At 57.3% G+C, this 19,647-nt stretch overlaps 2 protein-coding genes across 14 annotated transcripts in view; one reads left to right on the forward strand and one right to left on the reverse strand.

Annotated features, from left to right (window-relative positions):
• BEST2 (bestrophin 2) lies at positions 1–17,992 on the reverse strand. Of its 5 annotated transcripts, none has more exons than XM_064570286.1 (10): positions 17,773–17,992; positions 17,562–17,656; positions 17,047–17,163; positions 16,641–16,874; positions 16,395–16,549; positions 15,975–16,052; positions 15,645–15,797; positions 15,478–15,558; positions 15,167–15,357; positions 1–303 (listed from the first exon to the last, which is right to left on the reverse strand). In XM_064570286.1, the coding sequence occupies exons 1-10, from the start codon at positions 17,922–17,924 to the stop codon at positions 207–209; spliced, it is 1,353 nt and encodes a 450-aa protein (XP_064426356.1). In that variant the 5' UTR covers positions 17,925–17,992; the 3' UTR covers positions 1–206. The 5 variants fall into 5 exon arrangements, with proteins under 5 accessions (XP_064426356.1, XP_064426340.1, XP_064426336.1 ...); XM_064570270.1 differs by lacking the exon at positions 1–303 and adding an exon at positions 13,866–14,693 and having other exon boundaries at positions 15,167–15,321; XM_064570266.1 differs by lacking the exon at positions 1–303 and adding an exon at positions 13,866–14,693.
• HOOK2 (hook microtubule tethering protein 2) overlaps positions 1–19,647 on the forward strand; it is a 29,937-nt gene that overhangs the window by 8,391 nt on the left and 1,899 nt on the right. Inside the window, exons 2-22 of one of the 9 annotated variants that reach the window (XM_064570237.1) lie at positions 514–599; positions 669–741; positions 1,710–1,760; positions 1,866–1,998; positions 2,092–2,159; positions 2,510–2,572; positions 2,868–2,948; positions 3,054–3,214; positions 3,309–3,449; positions 4,403–4,604; positions 4,850–4,960; positions 5,069–5,156; positions 5,528–5,597; positions 6,289–6,426; positions 6,532–6,619; positions 6,818–6,852; positions 11,201–11,283; positions 11,364–11,467; positions 11,682–11,792; positions 11,861–11,932; positions 12,016–12,474. In XM_064570237.1, coding sequence (XP_064426307.1) covers positions 514–599; positions 669–741; positions 1,710–1,760; positions 1,866–1,998; positions 2,092–2,159; positions 2,510–2,572; positions 2,868–2,948; positions 3,054–3,214; positions 3,309–3,449; positions 4,403–4,604; positions 4,850–4,960; positions 5,069–5,156; positions 5,528–5,597; positions 6,289–6,426; positions 6,532–6,619; positions 6,818–6,852; positions 11,201–11,283; positions 11,364–11,467; positions 11,682–11,792; positions 11,861–11,932; positions 12,016–12,165 — 2,109 coding nt within the window. In that variant the 3' untranslated portion in view covers positions 12,166–12,474. Of the gene's footprint in view, positions 1–513; positions 600–668; positions 742–1,709; positions 1,761–1,865; positions 1,999–2,069; positions 2,160–2,509; positions 2,573–2,788; positions 2,949–3,053; positions 3,215–3,308; positions 3,450–4,402; positions 4,605–4,849; positions 4,961–5,068; positions 5,157–5,527; positions 5,598–6,288; positions 6,427–6,531; positions 6,620–6,817; positions 6,853–11,200; positions 11,284–11,363; positions 11,468–11,681; positions 11,793–11,825; positions 11,933–12,015; positions 12,475–19,647 lie in introns of those variants that run through there. The other 8 variants (XM_064570241.1, XM_064570249.1, XM_064570247.1 and 5 more) reach the window with 8 other exon arrangements.

Below are 19,647 nucleotides of genomic sequence, written 5' to 3' on the forward strand. Positions count from 1 at the left end.
GGGGCGGGGCCAGGGACAGGTGTGCGCCCGTTCTTCTTGCCCGGAAGCCCTGGCCTTGGCTCAGTCTACCCCTCTGTTCTGGGGCTGGGAGGGGGAAAGGGTGGTGGGCTTGCCCGGCGGTTGGACTCTGGCCTGAGCACCCGCCCCGGTCACGTGGCAGGTCTGCGTGGAAAGAACAGGTGAGGCTCCGCCCCTCCGCAGCTGGGTCACGTAGGGCGAGGGCACAGGTGAGCTGGCCTGGTCACGTGGGGCCCGTGGGGACCAGGTGACTCGTGGTTCCGCCCTGGCCTCGTCGCGCGGGGTCTGTGGAACAGAAGTGAAGTGAGGCCACGCCCCCTCCAGGCCCAGGTGTGCAGAGGCCACACCCCCGCGGAGCTGGTATGAGAAAACTAACTATAGGCCAGTCCCCGCCAACCGTATGAGGTTCCTGCTGACCGGGAAAATCTGCAAATGGGGAATGGTTCTGTTCTCCCAGGCCCTGACTGCCCCTTGCCCTTTCCTCTCCCTCCCCAGTTGCAGACGTTCCACGTCCCGTCCCCCTGTACCAGGCCCCAGGACCTGAGTAGTGGCCTCGCCATAGCCTATGTGCTGAACCAGATGTGAGTGGGGCTGAGGGGGAGGGTCCCGAAAAGGTCCTCCAGCAGCTCATCCCACCTTCTCGCCCCCAGAGATCCTTCCTGGTTCAACGAGGCGTGGCTCCAGGGCATCTCAGATGACCCAGGTCCCAACTGGAGGCTGAAGGTGACAGGTGGACTCATGACTGGGGGACAGACTGGCGAAGAGATAATCAGGGAACGCTAAGCTAGACATATCCTGGGTGATGGGTCAGCTAGCCACATGTCCTGGGTGATGCACAGACTTGGCTAGGAAGAGGGACAGATGTCTGGTGACGAGCCAACTCTGATCTTTCATTCTCCTATGGAGCAGGCCTGGGTGTAGAGCAAGGAAAAACAAAGACAAAAACTTGCGTGCGCACACACATGTAAACATTAACTTCCAATGGCAGTAAGTTCTACAAAGACAATAAAAGCTGAGCCATGAGAGAGGGCAACTAGGTGGGTGGTTACTCCAGATGGGTTGATCTCCATGTGAATTTGGAGAAACGGGATTCCAGGCACAGGGAACAGCAAATGTAAAGTGGGGAATGAGCTTGATGTATCGAGGAAAGGCAGGGAGGTCAGAACAGAAAACAAGGGGCCAGGAATGGTGGATGAGGTCATCAGGAGGAGGGCAGGCTGGGGCAGGGAGATGGATTCTATTTTAAGTGCTGTGCAAAGTCAAGGGAGGGTTTTAGCAGAGAGGAAAGACACAACCTGGCTTGGACTTTAAAAAGCTCCCCCTGGCTGCTTGGAGAGGAATGGGGGGTAGGCAGCAAGAGTGGAAATTGACACCAAGTTGGTGCAATAATCCAGGTGAGAGATGCAGGTGGCTAGAGCCAAAGGGTGGCAGGGCAGGTGATGAGAAGTGATTGGATTCTGGGGACATGTGAACAAGATGGACAGGTGGACAAGAAGGGCAGGTGACTAGATAGGTCGTCCCTAGGAGAGAAGACATTCAGACAGAGAACGGTGCCAAACAGGATGAGATGACCAGTGATTGGGAAATGCGGCAGAGAGAAAAGGTTGGGGTAGGCAGCTTCACAGTGGGGGCTGCCTGGCTCCTTCTGGGGGCCTCTGGGACCCTGGACACAACTCCTTACCTCTCCCTAGGTCAGCAACCTGAAGAGCATCTTACAGAGCTTGGTGGAGTATTCCCAGGATGTGAGTAACCATGGCAGGGCTTAGGGGGTGGGGTTGGGTTGGAAGGAGGTGAGTGTCTGTGAGCCCTCATATCCCCTATTCCCACCCCCACCCCCCTATCCTCAGGTCCTGGGGCATCCTGTTTTGGAACAGCACCTTCCGGACGTGAGCCTCATCGGCGAGTTTTCAGACCCAGAAGAGCTTGGCAAGCTGCTTCAGCTGGTGCTTGGCTGTGCCATCAGTTGCGAGAAGAAGCAGGGTATAGGGGTTCGGGGGCCCCCAGGGGACGACCCAGGGAACTCCTTCTCACCCTCTACCCCCATGTTTCAGTGTTCTCCACCTTGATCCCCAGAGCACATCCAGAGAATCATGACGCTGGAGGAATCAGTTCAACACGTGGTAATGGAAGCCATCCAGGAGGTAGGTGGGGGTGCCCAATGTGGCAAGGAGCTTCAGGGGAGGGGACATCAGAGCAGAGGCAGCTGGGCACAGGCTCTGCCCTGGTAAGGTCTGGGCTCTTCCTGGAACCCAGCTGGCCAGATTTCCCCGTCTCATGTGTCTGCCAGCACTAAGTCACCATTTAGCACCCTCAGAGGACCCAGCCTCCCTGCTGGACCCATGGCAGGAAGGCAGCCTTTAGACTGGGGTTCTTGGGGAGAACTGGCTTTGGGGACAGGAGAATGGAGAGGCCCTTAGGCTGGGTCATGGAAGCTTTAACGGCCACCCTCAGAGGGCCCAGCTCATCTCGATGTCCTCCCGCCCTGCTTCAGCTCATGACCAAAGACACCCCTGACTCCCTGTCACCAGAAACATATGGGAACTTTGATAACCAGGTAAGAGGTGGGGGACCTTGTTAAAGGACCAAGCCCATTGCTGATTCTCAGGGCTGCCTAAGGAGGAGGAACTTGTCCTTAAGTGTGTAAACTTCCTCCATCCCTCAGGGTCCTAGCCTCTTCCCTCATTCCCACATCACCTTTCCTCCAGTCCCTTGGGGTCCCAGCCCTCTGCTAGATCTTGAGGGTTTCTGGGCTCCTCCTCTCTGCCACTAGAGATGCCAGCCTCCCCCCACTCTCTTCCCGTGGATCCCTGACTTCCTCGCCCCTCCCCACCCTCCACTACCCTCCTCAGTCCCGAAGGTACTACTTCCTGAGCGAGGAGGCTGACGAGGGGGATGAGCTGCGGCAGCGCTGTCTGGACCTGGAGCGGCAGGTGAGGTTGAGGGTGGTGGGAGGGAGCACAGGTGCTCCGGGGGCAGGGTTGCTCGCCTCCGTTCTCCCCTCCAAACTCCAGCTCATCTGCACCCCCTGCTGGCAGCTGGTGCTCCTGTCCGAGGAGAAGCAGAGCCTGGCCCAGGAGAATGCGGCGCTGCGGGGGCGGGTGGGCCGGCCGGAGGGTGAGGGCGCCCCTGGCCTCACTGCCAAGAAGCTGTTGCTGCTGCAGTCCCAGCTGGAGCAGCTGCAGGAGGAGAACTTCAGGTGCAGTCAGCTGGGGATGGGGCCAGCAGGCCAGGGGATTGGCCCAGCTGCAGTCCCCTCAAGCGTCCCTTTCTTCCCCACCCCACCCCGCCAGGCTGGAGAACGGCAGGGAAGATGAGCGCCTGCACTGTGCCGAGCTGGAGCGGGAGGTCTCTGAGCTGCAGCAGCGGAACCAGGCGCTGACCAGTCTGGCCCAGGAGGCGCAGGCGCTGAAGGATGAGATGGACGAGCTGCGGTGAGTGGTCGGTCCCTGGGTCGCCAATGCACACTCTCGTTGCCACCATGTCCCTCTGATGCCATCGTCCCTCAAGAACCCCCAAATGCCCAGTGGACCCGCACAGTGTCTTCTGGACGCCACCAAGATTCCTGGATTCCTGATGCCCCCCCAGGACCCCACAGTGTGCCCTTGTGATCCCACATTATAGCCCCCAGACCTTGGAAGATCCCCACGACCCCAGCTACCAGCTCCCCACCCCTGCTCCCATGCTGCCCAGATGCCCTCATGCCCCAGGATCCTATTGTGCCCTCCAGGACCCAAATGCAGTAATCCCCCCGCTGCCCCCATCACCCCTCATGTGCCCCCTCATGATAGGACTATTCCTTTTTATGACTCCACAGCACCCCTGCAGCCCCAGAGCACTTGTTGGGCCTCCAGAACACCCATTTCCTAGACCTCACCATGCCCTCTGTAACCTCAAAAGGCTCCCCTGTGACCCCGCAGCACCCCTGTAATGTTAAAGTGTCTAGTGAATCCCTACTGCACCTTAGAGGACCACATAGTGCTCTGCCCTGAAGCTCCCCCATGACCCCACCATGCCCTTGTTGATCCCACAGCCACCTTATAACCTCAAAGTGTCCTTGAGGCTCTTCAGAGCCTCTGGGCACCATCATTCCCCCTGGAACCCCTCAGTCATTCTATATCCCCACAATCCCCCCCCCCCCCCCCCCCCCCGCCATCCCTGATTATGACCCTGGGCTAACCACTGGTGCTTAGGGCTCCCTCTGTGCCCCTTAATGATTTCCCAACAACACCGGACCCTGGCTGACTCCTGACCCTCACGATCTACCACCTTGAACCCACACATCCCCAGGTGATATGACCTCTTCCCCTGCCCGGAGGGCCTCAGATCCAAGCTGAACCCTGACCCCAGACCCAGGCCTCCTCTCCCGACTTGCCTCCTCCCCCAGGCAGTCCTCTGAGCGTGCTGGGCAGCTGGAGGCCACGCTGAGCAGCTGTCGGCGCCGGCTGGGGGAGCTGCGGGAGCTGAGGCGGCAGGTGCGGCAGCTGGAGGAGCGCAACGCCGGCCATGCCGAGCGCACCCGGCAGCTGGAGGATGAGCTCCGCCGGGCCGGCTCGCTCCGTGCTCAGCTCGAGGCACAGCGACGACAGGTGCGGCAGGGATCAGGGCAGAGCCTGGAGGGCAGCGTGCTCTGGGCCGCTGGGCCCCTCGCCCCTCTCACTTTGGCCCATCCTCAGCATGGCGCTGAGCCCTTGCACCCGGAGCCCTCTCTCCCTCATTTGCATAGCTCCTCCCTAGGCTCGTAAGCCCCGCCCCTCCGAGTTTCCGCGCCTGGCCTCTCTGGCCCCATGCCTTCACATTCAACCCTGCCTCCTCACCCCTCCTCTCTGTTCAGGTTCAGGAACTGCAGGGCCAGAGGCAGGAAGAGGCCATGAAGGCCGAGAAATGGCTATTCGAGTGTCGAAATCTGGAGGAGAAGTATGAGTTGGTGACGAAGGAGAAGGAGGTGAGGCTGAAGTCTGGCATCCAAGCCCCACCCTGTCCATCCTGGCATAGCCCAGTCCCCAGGAGGCCAACCCTCCCTCAAATGGCATCTTGCATCCTGTCCCTCCAGCGGCTGCTGGCAGAGAGGGACTCCTTGCGGGAGGCCAATGAGGAACTGCGCTGCGCCCAGCTGCAGCCTCGGGGGCTGACCCAGGCTGGTGAGTCGGAGGCCTAACAGCCCTAGGGCCGGGGGCAGGGGTGGCCTAAGGTTCTGTTAGGGCAGACAGAAAAGCAGTGTCCCAGGGCTTGTAGAGGCTGGGGGCGGAGCTAGGCCACTTTGAAGACAGGCTAGAGCGGGAAGAGGTGACAAGGGCTGACAGAAGGCAGGGGCTGACCTCCCAGGATCAGGGTGGGGCGAAGGCAAACTCAGGCCGTGCATCACTGCTCCCTGTCAAGCTGGGAGTGAGGCTTATATTAAGCCAGGCTTTGGGCCAAACTTGAGTCCCCAAAGATGATTCTTGGAAAGAGAACCCTAGGGCTGGGGGCAGCAGCTGTGCACTAACCTGAAGACATTTCTCACATTCTCCAGACCCCTCGCTGGATCCCACCTCACCAGCTGTGGAAAACTTAGCAGCAGAGATCCTACCTGCAGAGCTGAGGTATCCTGGGGTCGCTCAGAGCTCTGGCCGCACTCAGAGCCCACCCTCTGCCCTGCTCCCAGTGCAGGCACCTACTGCTAGCCTGACCTGCTATGTTGGGATGCCAAGTCCTAGCCTGGCTCTTGGGCCCACTCACTCCTAATTCGGCCCTTACCTGGTCGGCGCTCTAGCCCTTGTTGGTTGCTTGCCTCTCCAGGATCCATCCTCAGTGCACAAATTAGGCCCAACCCATCTGGCTCCACTCACGGAGCAAGATTCCTACCCCCAGCCCCGCTCACCTGGGACTCTGCCCCCAGGGCGTAGCCCTGTCCTCAGTGTAGCCCTTGCTAGGTTCAGTGACCTGTGTCTTGCCCAGATGAACTCCCCCACCCCAGTTCTTCCTATTTCTGCGCCTGTCTTTCCCGCAGTCTTGCTTTCTCGCAGCCCTAGCGGGGATCGTGAATGTTCTAACCCGCTCCCGTAGCCCCGCCCTTGCCTGCCTCCACCCTTAGGCCCAGCTCAAAACCCCGTCCATTTTTGGTCCCCCAGCGCTGGGTCCCCATTACTCTAATCCGGCCCCGGGGTCTGGTCGGGCTCTTCCCCAGGGCTCTGTCCCTCTGCCAGCCCTGTCCGCCCAGTCTCCCTGCCAGAGCCCCGGCAGGCCTGCGGGGTGACCCGTCTCCAGCCCTGCTCACTCCCTGGCGGTCGGCAGGGAGACGCTCCTGCGGCTTCAGCTGGAGAACAAGCAGCTGTGCCAGCAGGAGGCGGCCTACCGGGAGCGGCAGGAGGAGCTGCAGCGCCACCTGGAGGACGCCAACCGCGCGCGCCACGGGCTGGAGACGCAGCTGCGGTGAGGACCCACCGGGCGGAGGCCCCCCCCCCGCGCGCGTGGAGGGGGCGTGTGAGGCGGGGCAGAGGGCGGGCGCAGGCACTCAGCAACCCCGCACTCCTGCAGGCTGAACCAGCAGCAGCTGTTGGAGCTGCGGGCCCAGGTGGAGGACCTGCAGAAGGCCTTGCAAGAGCAGGGGGGCAAGACTGAGGATGTGAGTGCCCTCCTCCTCCCTGCCTGGCCCTCCCTCGTGCCCTCCCCGTAACCCTTCTCTCTCTCCTCCCTGCTGCTCGATGTCCCCTGCAGTCCATTGTAAGTACCGTGGGCCCAGGGTGGCACCCGCTACCCTCACCCCGGGAAGGAGTTGGGACCTCTGGACCCGCATTCACCCAGTGCCTGTTCTCTCCCCCAGTCCGCCCTGCTGAAGAGGAAGCTGGAGGAACATCTGTGAGTCCCAGAGGGAGGGCATTCCTGGTGGTGGGGGGAAAGGCTGGGGCCCAGATGTGGGGGTCATTTGCTGTCTATGGGGACTTATTTATGAGGAGAGCTAATTAGCCAAAACGGAGAAGGCTCAGATCAAGTAGGGTCTTGGGGGCCAAGGGAAGGAGTATGAACTGTTTGGGGGGAACAATGGGGAGCCATGGAGGGAATTGCAGTAAGGTAGTATGACAATCATCTTTTACTTTTTACATTGTTAAAAAAGAAACTATTTTGGGGGCACCTGGCTGGCTCAGTCGGTAGAACGTGTGACTCCTGATCTCAGAGTCATGGGTTTGAGCCCCGCATTAGGTGTAGAAATTCTAAAAAAAAAAATTTTAACCAAAAAAAAGAAACGATTTTATTTTGTTTATTTTTTAAAATTTTATTTATTTATTCATTTGAGAGAGAGACAGCATGAGCAGGGGGAGGAGCAGGGGGAGAGGGACAAGCAAGACTCTGCTGAGCGCGGAGCCTGACCCGGGGCTCGATCCCATGACCCCAACATCATGCCCTGAGCGGAAATCAAGAGTGGGATGCTTAACAGACTGAACCACCCAGGCGCCCCTATTTTATTTTATTTTTTTAAAAAGATTTTATTTATTTATTAGAGAGAGAGAGCAAGAGAGCACGACCCAGGGGAGGGGTAGAGGCAGAGGGAGAAACAGGCTCCCTGCTGAGCAGGGAGCCCGATGTGGGACTCGATCCCAGGACCCTGAGACCATGACCTGAGCTGAAGGCAGAGGCTGAACCAACTGAGCCACCTAGGCGCCCTTATTTTATTATTTATTTATTTATTTAATTTATTTTTATTAATTTATTTTAAAAAGATTTTATTTATTTATTTGACAGAGAGATAGCACAAGTAGGCAGAGTGGCAGTCAGAGGGAGAGGGAGAAGCAGGCTCTCTGCTGAGCAGGGAGCCAGACGTGGGGTTCGATCCCAGGACCCCAGGATCATGACCTGAGCCGAAGGCAGACGCTTAACGACTGAGCTACCCAGGCACCCCCCTAATTTATTTATTTATTTATTTGTTTGTTTGTTTGTTTATTTTTTAAGATTTTATTTATTTATTTGACAGAGACAGAGACAGCGAGAGCAGGAACACAAGCAGGGGGAGTGGGAGAGGGAGAAGCAGGCCTCCCGCTGAGCCGGGAGCCCGATGCGGGACTCGATCCCAGGACCCTGGGATCATGACCTGAGCCGAAGGCAGTTGCCCAACCAACTGAGCCACCCAGGCGCCCCCCCCAATTTTATTTTTTAAAAAGATTTTATTTATTTGAGAGAGAGAGCGAGCACAAGTGGGGGGAAGGGCAGAAGAAGAAGGAGAGGGAGAAGCAGGCTCCCCACTGAGCAAGGAGCCTGATGCGGGACTCGGTCCCAGGACCCTGGGATCATGACCTGAGCCACCCAGGCATCCCCCCTATTTTATTTTTTTAAGAACCTATCTTAAGTAGCTATTATATTTATAGTTTAAAGAACAAAATATATACCGAGCAATACAGAGAGGTGTATACCTCTTAGTCCCCACATTGATTGTTTCTATCCCACCCCCATTCATATTAGTTCATTATAAAAATCCTTGCAGGGCGCCTGGGTGGCTCAGTTGGTTGGGTGACTGCCTTAGGCTCGGGTCATGATCCTGGTGTCTCAGGATGGAGTCCCGCATCGGGCTCCCTGCTCAGCAGGGAGTCTGCTTCTCCCTCTGACCCTAACGCCTCTCATGTGCTCTCTCTCCCTCTCTCATTCTCTCTCTCAAATAAATAAATAAATAAATAAAAATCTTTAAAAAAATAAAAAATAAAAATCCTTGCAGGGGTGCCTGGGTGGCTGAGTCAGTTGGGTGGCTGAGTCAGTTGGGCAGCTGCCTTCAGCTCAGGTCATGATCTCAGGGTCCAGGGTCATTGGGCTCCCTGCTCAGCGGGGAGTCTGCTTCTCCCTCTCCCTCTGCTCCCCAACGTGCTCTCTCTCTCTTGTGCTCTCTCTCTCACGCTTTCTCAAATAAGGAAATAAAAATTTTATTTATTTATTTATTTATAAAGATTTTATTTATTTGACACAGAGAGACATAGCAAGAGAGGGAACACAAGCAGGGGGAGTGGGAGAGGGAGAAGCAGGCTTCCTGCGGAGCAGGGAGCCCCATTTGGGGCTCGATCCCAGGACCCTGGGATCATGACCTGAGCCGAAGGCAGACACTTAATGACTGAGCCACCCAGGCACCCCTAAAATCTTTATTTTTTTTTAAGATTTTTTATTTACTTATTTGAGAGGGAGAGAGCCCGCACAAGCAGGGGGAGGGGCAGAGGGAGACGCAGACTCCCCACTGAACAAGGAATCTGATGTGGGCCTCGATTCCAGGACCCCGGGATCATGACCTGAGCTGAAGAAAGCCGCCCAACCGACTGAGCGAGCCACCCAGGTGCCCCAAATAAAAAAAAATATATTTTTAAAGATTTTATTTTACTTGACAGAGAGACACAGCCAGAGAGGGAACACAAGCAGGGGGAGTGGGAGAGGGAGAAGTAGGCTTCCCACGGAGCAGGGAGCCCGATGCAGGGCTCCATCCCAGGACCCTGGGATCATGATCTGAGCCGAAGGCAGACGCTTAACAACTGAGCCACCCAGGCACCCTAAAATTTTTTTTTTTAAGATTTTATTTATTCAGTTGAGAGAGAGAGAGGGAGAGAACGCACAAGCAGGGGGAGAGGCAGAGGGAGAGGGAGAAGCAGACTCCCCGCTGAGCAGGGAGCCCGACCTGGGGCTCGATCCCAGGACCTGGAGATCATGACCCGAGTCGAAGGCAGACGCTTAACCATCTGAGCCACCCAGGTGCCCCAAATAAAATCTTTAAAAAAATAAAAAATAGGGGCACCTGGGTGGCTCAGATGATCAAGTGTCTGCCTTCGGCTCAGGTCATGATCCCAGGGTCCAGGGATCGAGTCCTGCATTGGGCTCCCTACTAGGCAGGGAGCCTGCTTCTCCCTCTGCCTCTGCCTCTCTCTCTCTCTCTCTCTGACTCTCGTGAATAAATAAATAAAACATTTTTAAAAAAATAAAAATCCTTATGAAATTTTTTAAGCAAATGCAAATGAATATTATATAAATTTTTATTCTGATTCCTCATTTACATGAAAGGTAGTGTGATATCTGCTAGTTTGCACTTCGCTTCTCCTACTTAAGAAGATGGCTGGGAAATTTTGTCATATGAATAGTTTGTTTTTTTTTAATAAATACAGTAGCTTTTGTCGACTGGGGTTCCATGGAGAAATTAGGCCTTACAGAAAATGATTTGTTTGACTCTTCTCACTTCTGCCAAGGATGGAGTGTAGCTAGTACCAACCCAGACTGCAGAAAAAGTTATTTCCTTACAGAGGATGGATATATGGAAACATGAGGGCTTAATTCTCCTGTAAAATTCCAGTCTGGAAGGGCTGGCCTATAACATTTTATTGTGAAAGTCATAATGTATTTAAGTCATTCTTTCTGGTGCCTGGATGGCTCAGTCAGTTAAGCATTTGCCTTCAGCTTGGGTCATGATCCCAGAGTCCTGGGATCAAGCCCAGGCTCGCTGCTCCCTGGGGAGTCTGCTCCTCCCTCTCCCTTTGCCCCTCCCCCAGCTTGTGCTCTCGCTCACTGTCTCTCTCAAATAAATAAATAAAATCTTTAAAAAAAAAGTCATTCTTTCTAGGTATTTGCAATTTCAAACAGTGCAACAAAGTAAAACCTTGTATGTGCATCATTCTGCTTGTGTGCAGATATGTCGAAAAAGTGGAATTGGTGGCTTAGAGGGCACATGCCTTTGTCACCTTAGTAGACGTAGCGCAAGTTTCATGATTAGGTGTTAGACCATGTTCCATATCCGGTGCACGAAAATAATCTCACCTACAAGGAGTGTTCTTAGATCTTCGGGGTTTTGCCTCAGGTGGCAGAACTGTAAGGTTTTACACTTTTGTTAGAAGAGATCTGCATGCTAGAAAGATCCCTGGCTGCTGGGTGGAGAAAGGAATGAGATCGAGTGTAGAAGAGACTGGCAAGGGGGTCATGGCTGTACCAGTGTGTGGGCTGTGGGCACGGAGCGAAGTGGACACACAGGGGGCTGGTCCAGGGCCCACCCGACGAGGGGTGTGGAAGGTTGTGGCTCCCGTGGCTAAGGAGATGGTGGGACCAAGGCATATGGCTTCCGTCTCAGGGGGCTGGCACACAGGTCTCTGCAGCCGGGCAGGTGCACGTTGGCCAGCTGGGAAGGCTGTGGCCACCAGTGGGAGGAAGGGAAGGAGGCCCAGTGGTCAGCCCGCTGCTGCCCATCCTCTGTCCACAGGCAGAAGCTGCATGAAGCAGATCTGGAGCTGCAGCGGAAGCGGGAGTACATTGAGGAGCTGGAACCGCCCGCTGACAGTGGCAGTGAGTGGGATGCAGCGGCTGGGGGGGGCGGGAGAGCCCCGAGCTTGGCGGGGAGCTGAGGGGTCGCCTTGTTCCCCCAGCAGCTCGGCGTATCGAGGAGCTGCAACACAGCCTGCAGAAGAAGGATGCGGACTTGCGGGCCATGGAGGAGCGCTACCGTCGCTACGTGGACAAGGCGCGCACGGTGAGGACACTGGGGGCTGCACGGGCCTCCTGCCAAGGCTGCTGCCTCCCACTGACCCATGCCTCCCACCAGCGCGCACCTCTCTGCCCCCACTCCTGCACCTGCCGATCCCCCATCATATCACAGACGTCTGCACCACACTTCCATGCGGCCCAACACGTCCGACGGCCTGCAAGGCCAAGGTCACCCTGCCTGGGTCTTTCCCAAACCCTAGGTCATACAGACCCTGGAACCCAAACAGCGGCCATCCGGGGGGGCACCCCCAGAACTTCACACCCTGAGGACACAGCTCCGGGAGCGGGACATCCGCATCCGGCACCTGGAGGTGGGTGTCCTCATCACTTCTCACTGTCCCCAGCATGTCCAGGCCCCTGACTGTTCCCTCCTTGGCAGATGGACTTTGAGAAGAGTCGAAGTCAGAGGGAGCAGGAAGAAAAGCTACTCATCAGTGCCTGGTATAATATGGTGAGTGCACGTCACCGTAGTGAGGGTACCGGGATGTGCCATGGGCTCACTGGACGCCAGCCATGACTCCTTCTTCCGTCCAGGGTATGGCTCTGCAGCAGCGAGCTGGGGAGGAGCGGGCACCTGCCCATGCCCAGTCATTCCTGGCACAGCAGCGGCTGGCCACCAACACTCGCCGCGGGCCTCTGGGACGCCTAGCATCTCTGAACATGCGCCCCACTGACAAGCACTGATGGGCCTCAGGATCCTGCCCCCTGCCCAGCCAGTTGGGGCTCAGTCTGCCCTGGATTCCCCCAACTCACCTGGGGCCCAGCATCAGGAAGGCCTAGGGTCAGCTGCCTGAGAGCCTTAGGGTCATGACTTCTGCCCTTTGTTCTCTCAGATGGGACAAGAGTGCAGGATAGGGCAGGAGGCAGGAGTGGGTCTGTTCTTTTTAGCAATGTGATTCTTATCCTTGATTTTCAGCCTGGGTTAATGAGATGCCAGGGGAGAGAGTGATTTTTATATTTGAGAAGAAAAATAATAAAGATTTTCAATCTGTCCTTGCTGGACTCAAGGCACTGAGGGGAGGGAGAGAAGATGGGCCAGATCATTGCTTTTAGAAAGGCCTGGCTTGTGTTCTTACTAAAGCGTGAATGACTGACGGCACCCACTGGGAGGTGAGAACCATGTTTGTGTCTGTGTAACAGTATGTGCGTGAGGTCATTTTTTGAAGAGGCTTCGGACAAAAATTCCTGCCTTATGAAGTTGTCGTTTCTCATGAAGAGAGACAGACAATAAACAAAATAGATAAAGTGAAAGTTTGATGTGAGAAGTGCTACAGAGAAAAAGAAAGCAGGCAGAGTGATGGGGATGTGGGACGTCCATTTGGGATGTGGTGGTTTTAAATAAAAGGCCAGCAGAAGAGCCCTCGCCAAGGAAGTGACATAATTTAAGCAGAGACCTGAAGGAGGTGAGGGAGGGGCCATGTAGGTATCTGGGAAAGAGTGATCCAGGCAGAGGGAACAGCATATGTGTGAGGCCCTGAGATGAGGCTTTGTTTGGTGGTTAGAGGGACAGTGAGGAGGCCAGTGTGGAGTGAGTGAGGGGAGGAGGGGAAAGAGATGAGGGCAGGGAGATTGTGAACTGTAGGGAGTACTTTTATTCTAAGGAACATGGGAGTCATGTAGGGTTCTAAGGAAAGGAGGGACATTACCTGACTCAGGTATTCATAGGCTCTCCTTGGCTACTGTGGAAGGAACAGACTGGGGGCGGTTAGGGCCAGAGCTGAGAGACAAGGGCAGTGGTCCGTGGTCTAGGTGGGTGGGTGGGTGACATCGGTGGCTCTAAGATGTGGGCCCTAGAGGAATGGGAAATGGTTGGATTCTGGATATAATTTGAAGACTGAGCTGATAGGATTTGCTGCTAGGTTGACATGGAGGGGGTAAGAGAAAGAGTTGGAGAGGACTCCCAGATTTGGGTCTATCACCCGGAAGGACAAAGCCAACAGATAGGTTGGGGCAGGTTGGGGAACCAATAGGGAGCTGGTTTGGGGGGAATGCTCTGTTCAAGGTGCCACATGAAGATCTCGAGGAGGCAGGTGGCTCTCCCAGTCTAGAATCTGGAGAGGGATCCCGGCTGGACTTCTAAATTCACCATATGATTGAATTATGACTGGGCGCTCCGAGGGAGTATTGGAGAAGGCAGTGAATTGGGGCAGAGAAGTCGCTGGCAGAATCATAAAACAAGACTGACAGGAGGAGGCTGTGGTCTGGGGACTGGCTGGTACATTAATGAATGAGTAAAGCCATGGACACATGGGGTCATTTCAGAGGGCAGAGTTTGGGAAGAAGGAGGCAAGGTGCGATCAAAGAATCTGGAGGAATTCTCAAATCTTATTTAGCCTAATTCCTGGCAGGAAGAGTCGGGCTAATAATGTTTGAGTAAAAACCACTAACATTTTATTGAGCACCTATTATGTAATCAACATTCTAAAACCGTTATTTCATCCCCATAACTCAATGAGGTAGGCACTCACGTCTCCACTTTAAGGAAAGAATGAAGGCAGGGCACACTAATGGGGGCCTTTCAGGCAGTGGAGGGAGGGAAGTAGAGCTGGTGGGAAGGACCGCCTGTTCAAAGAAGCTGGAAGAATCCTTCACCCTTAGCCCAGTGCCTGGCCCACTGGAGGCGCTCCAAGCCCCAGTGCCAGACGTGAAGGCCGGCGCGCAGGAGGCGGGAACGGGTCAAAATCGGACAGATGGAGTCCACACGCGGCTTATGCAGACCCGGACTGCTGCCTGCGTGCCCTGTCGGGATTTGTGTCCCTGTCCTTGGGGGATCCTGGGCCTGAGGGCCTCAGGCTAGACTCTCCTCCTCCTCGCCAATGGGGCTGGGCAGCCAGGGTGGAGCCGGGCCCCGGGGCGCGGGCATAGGCACAGTGGTGAAGGGCTCGGCGGCGGGCCCCGGGACGGGCAGCTCGGGGCCGGCGGGGAGCTCCGGCTCTGGCTCCCGCAGGCCGGAGTCGAGCAGCGGGTCCCCGCAACCGCACTCCGGGGCCGTGCCGTCGGGGGCGCCTGCGCACGTGCAGCTGGCGGCTGTGGACGTCTCAGACACGCAGCTGTTCTTGCGGCGCATTAAGGACAGGCGCCGGCCCAGCAGGCCTCCCGCGCCCATGCCTGCGCCTACCGGCAGGAGGCGCTGCAGAAAGTCGCCGTGCGCCTCGCCCAGCGGCCCGTCCACGCCGTCCAGCCGCTGGAACTGCATGTCCTCTTTGGCCAGCCTGTCGGACGGACAGTGGTTCAGCGTTGCGACCTCGCTCCTCTCCTTGACTGACAGAGCGGGGACCGAGACACGCTGCTTCTCCTGGTTCCATCCATCCCTTTGTCTCACTTATCCCCAAAGACCTCGGTCCTTCTCCTGAGAGCCTGCTTTTACCCTCTGGCTTCGGCTAAGCTCAAATTTAGCTCTTCAAGCCTCAGTCGGGACTGCAGCATCTCTGGCGCTGCCTCTGGCCGCGCGTCCAATCCTCATCGGCCTCAGCCCTTGGGTCGGCCCCCAGTTAGTGGCCGGGTCCCAGACCTTGACCCGGATCCCTGTCCCCTACCCCCAGTCTAGTCCTCGCAGACTTTAGGTCTTAGCCCTGAGTCTCCAAATTGGCCCTGTCCTGGTAGCCCAGAGCCCCTCCAATTGGATCATCCCCCGCAGGGCCAGAAGCGCCTCCTCCGGGAGGCCCCACCCATCCCGCTGGCTCACGTGATATCGAAGGTGGAGCCCTGGAAGGACGGCTGCTGCCGCAGGAACGCGGTAGCTGCGGTGTAGGGGGCGCGAGCCTCAGTTGCGTCCCAGTACAGATCCTTCTCCAGCATGGCCAGGTCGTCATACATCTCGTCCACGGCCAGCATTGACACCTGCGGGCGTGCACGGGGTGGACCCCTCAGGATGGGCTAGGCGTATGGTGACCAAAGAAAGAAGGATGATGGTTCAGGGTCCAGGCCCAGGCAAGTCTTCGAGGGGTGGGGCCAAGGCTGGTTGGGGAGCCCGGGATGGTCTCACCCGAGTCTCACCTGGAAGTTGCGGTCGATCAGAAAGTTGGTTTCAAAGTCATCGTCGTCCTCTCCGAAGGGATTGATGAGCTGCTCGGCTACCTGAAGGGGGAGGGGATAGTTAGGTAGAGCCCTGGGAACCCGTGCCTATCCGACCCCGAGAGTCCCTACCTCTGAGCTCCACCCACCTTGAGCCAGCCCGCATAGAAGAAGAACTGCAGCAGGGTGAAGATGGGCACGCACAGGTCCAGGTTGTGGCCTTCGTAGCCCTGAGCTGGGTCCAGGAACTGGCGACCGATGAGGCAGGCCAGGAAGTAGCTGTACACAGCGATGGTGACCACCTGGGGGCAGGGTGGGTCACCAGGTCAGGGTTCTCCCGGTCTCAGGAGGTCTTGGAGAGACCAGGACTAGGATGGGGCATCACGGATATGGGGTCTCAGCTGGCCCTCAGTCTTCCCTTGAGACCAGTGCGTCAGAGCGTCCGATGCCGGATTTAAACAGAGGCACGGCAGGGTTACCTGGGTATAGACAAGGGGTACGCTGATCCAGTCGTAGTGAAAGAGCATTCCGCACTTGCCCCGAAACACGGTCAGCTCCTGGGTGCAGATACACGTCATGAGAAGGCCTGAATTGCGAGTGCACACATGGGGATTAGGTGTGGGTACTTGGGATGGAGGTGAGTGGTTATCTGGTGGGATGTGGGCGTGTGCTTCTGGGTCTCCAGGGAGAGTATTTAGTGGTGAGTGTACATCTGGGGTAGGGGGCACTATGCGCCGGGGAGTCGGCCCCCTAGAGCTAAGTGTGCACCTGGGGGCTGCTTGGTAAGGGTGTTGGGAATCTGCCTCGGGGGAGGCGCGTGGCAGGCCGCCATCTGACACAATTCCGGGGAGGTGTCATTTCCCTGGAATTTTGTATGAATGACCTCCTGGCGGGCCCACCTCGAGCAGCAGTTTAAGGGCGCTGTTGTCGCGAATGCGACCCTCACGCCGGGCCTGCGCAGCCAGGTTGGAGAACCAGACGCAGGGCACCCAGTACTTGTTGTACGACGAGTTCAGGTTCTCGAACTTCTTACGCTCCTCGCGGGTCATAAATCCTGGAGGGGCGAGGTGTGGGGAAGGGGGTTACTCGCCCCGCCCCCCCGTTCTCAGCCCCGCCCCCCGCCCCGCTTCAGGCAGGAGCCTCACCCGCCTCCACTACGTGGTCTATGGTGGGGAAGCGCTTGAAGACCGCGGTGCTGACTGAGCGCAGGATAAGCACAGCCGAGAGCCCGGCGTAGCGCATGAGCGTACGCCGGTAGAGGCGGCCCCGCTCGTCGCGGCCGTGCACCGTGCCTGCCACCACGCACATGAGCGCGTCTGGCAGCGGCATGCAGAGGTACTGGTTCCACCAGCGGTGCACCACCAGCGTCACATAGAAACCTGCGGGACAGCCGGGAATAGGGGGCTAAGTGGGGATGCTAGGGCCAGGTCGTGGCAAGAGAGGTGATATAGGCTCTGCATCAGAGACACCGGGGGAGGCTTATCACCCACCCACCTCGCGGGGCCACCTGGGCTGGGAATTTGGGGGTCACCCTGGCTATCTGATTGTCACCTGGGATGTGGGATTGGGATGTCAGTATGGAGGTGGAGACACAGGGCCTATGTTCGGGGCACATAGGCAGGTTGTCACCCTGGCCACAAGGAATCACTCGGTTGGGAGCGTGGGGACCTGAAACAGGAGGCTGGGGTCACATGAAGTCACTGACTTGTCAGAGAAATGTCCTCCGGGCGGGACTTGAGAGGATGGAGTCTTAGGGGGTCACTGGAGGGGTCCCTGGGACCCAGGACATGTGGGGAGCCACTAGTGGTCTCATGCAGACACAGGTGGGAGACCCTGAGATGACCAGGGATTAAGCCTATGGGTGACACGGAGCTCTCATGGCTTACTGTAACCAGGTGACATCCAAGGTCTCTGGAAACTGGGGCCACACCTGGCATGAAGGATATAGAAATAAGGGTCTGTTGGGGTTGGATTTGAGGGGGGTCTTCTGAGGAATGGGGTCTCCAAAAGGCCTGGAAATGGGTTTCTTAGTATTAGGGGAATGGGGAACTAAGGAGCGAACGCACCCAGCACGAAAGAGACCGGGATGAGACTGGCATACTGGTCACAGTAAATGACGAGCTTCTCGAAGTAGCGCTTCTGCCCTTCGGTCAGCACGAAGCTGCGAGGGAGGGGGCAGGGGGTCACAGGAGAGCCTCCCTCCTGGACACACCCAAGGTCCCTTCCCTAGTCCCCACCCCCCCCTCCCCCGCGTCCCCCACCCCAGGGCCGCCTCACCGATAGGCGGCACTCAGCGCCATGTAGAGCCCCAGGAAACAGACCAGCTCGCGCCACAGAAGTTTGTAGATGCTCCCGCGCCACAGCAACAGCAGCTGCGAGAAGCCGCCGAAGCGCGCATTGGCCACGCGGGCTGTGTAGGTGACGGTCATCGCAGCGCCGGGCCGGCTGCGCCGAAGGAGAAGGGGCTGAACCGGACCCCAGCCTGTGGGCGGAGGAAAGGGTCCCCCGGGCTGCGGGCAGGGGCGGAGAGGTGCGGGCCGACTCAGCTTGGCGTCCCCAGCCCAGGTTCCGGTCTCCTCCCAGGCCCGCTCAGTCTCGCCCTAGCCCCCAGGACTTCCCAAGCCCCCTCTGGCAGGCCTCCCTCTTCCCAGGACTCCTGGTCCCAGCTCCATAAGTCTACCTTCCCTGGCCCTCTCCCTCCATCCTCCATCCCCAAGACCCTTGGGTCCACCAATCAGCCCCAGTAGCCCTCCTTACCTGGGCTCCCATCTACAGCCTTCCCCGCTCCCTGAGTCCCCAGCGCCTGTTTCTAGAGTCTTAGGACTCCAGCTCTTCCCCAGCCTCGATCCCCTTCTTCAGGTCCCATCTCTGCCCATCCTCCACCCCACTCCTACAGCTCCCATTCTCAGCCCATCCTCCACCCCTGCACTCCCTTCTTTGAAGCCCTTGGAAGCCCATTCCCCAAGCTTCCAGTTCCCCCAGGCCCTGTACCCCAGGCCCTCTCCCCTGGCTGGTCTCTCCCCTACACAGTTCCCCAAGCCTACCCACCTCCCCACTTAATGGCCCTGGCTCTGCCCCTTCCCCCTTCTCCTGGACCCACCTTGACCTTTCATCTGTCCAATCCCCTCCAGCCTTCAGAGCCCTCAGCTCCCCACCCTGAGGAGTTTGATGGATTCCTGCCTGAGGACCCATCTGTCCTCAGGATCCTCTGTTCCCCCAGGCCTGGGCCCTTCTCACCTGGTGGAGGGTGCAGAGACAAACGGGGCCAGGGACAGAATGGGCGGGTGAATTCAGCTTTAGGTGGGGCTGAGGCCAGACCCCAGGGGGAGGGGGCTGGGGAGTGGGCGTGGGCAGCCCCTCCCTGGCCCGCCCCCACCTTGGCTGCAGCCTCAGAAGTTTGTTTGGAGAAGTCTTGCCAGTTTGTTACCTGGGGCAGGGGGAGCAATCCACCCTGTCCTCCCTTGCTCCTCCCTGTCTCTCTCCCAGTTAGTCACTGGCAGGTCCAAGGGATCTTGGACCTAAGCTGGGGGAAGGGGCAGTGACTATCTCCTTCCCAGTTCCAGAGACACACACACACTGTTCAGTGAGGCTGTGTCACTCCACACTGTCACAAGGATGCACAAAGAAACACACACCATAGACCCAGACACAAATTTAACTTCTTTTAACACAGCCTCCCACAACCACGGTAACCCAGAGCGCAGTATACACTGTCACAGACTTAAAAAGTCACAGAAGACACGTGTAGCTCTACCCACCCCCAACATTCAATATAGGCAGATGGACCCTAACCCACCAGGCTCTCGGCTCTCAGGTATCCATCCATATGGTACTCCAGCCACTCAGGAGCACATGGGCAGGGACCTGGGACCCTGCATTCCCTCACGATGGCACCATGTAACAAAGACACATGCAACATCACACAACCGCTAAGCACAGACCCCAGAATGCCTTCACACAGACAGCCGCACGCTGTCACACACGAGGGACCATGCATTTATTCCCGATTTCTCCTGCACAAAGACTGACCTGTGGTCACACACCAGATGCATGCACACCTGCCCTCAAAACAGTGGCACATGGTCCTGGGGTCAGAGCAGGGCCCTAAACACACTCATACAAAAGAGACCCCTCCTATACAGTCCCATAGAG

This window comes from Mirounga angustirostris, unplaced genomic scaffold (genome assembly GCF_029215605.1).
Source record: "Mirounga angustirostris isolate CCGP_5_RB_7025 unplaced genomic scaffold, mMirAng1.0.hap1 SCAF_1, whole genome shotgun sequence".
NCBI lineage: Eukaryota > Metazoa > Chordata > Mammalia > Carnivora > Phocidae > Mirounga > Mirounga angustirostris.

Excerpts from the sequence above, each read along its gene's own strand:
- BEST2 (XM_064570266.1), bottom strand. The coding sequence starts at position 17,924 with ATGACCGTCACCTACACAGCCCGCGTGGCCAATGCGCGCTTCGGCGGC. Across the intron at positions 16,550-16,640 it reads AGACCACGTAGTGGAGGCGG|GATTTATGACCCGCGAGGAG; the intron begins GTGAGGCTCCTG and ends TCGCCCCTCCAG. Across the intron at positions 15,358-15,477 it reads TGATCGACCGCAACTTCCAG|CCCATCCTGAGGGGTCCACC; the intron begins GTGAGACTCGGG and ends CCATACGCCTAG.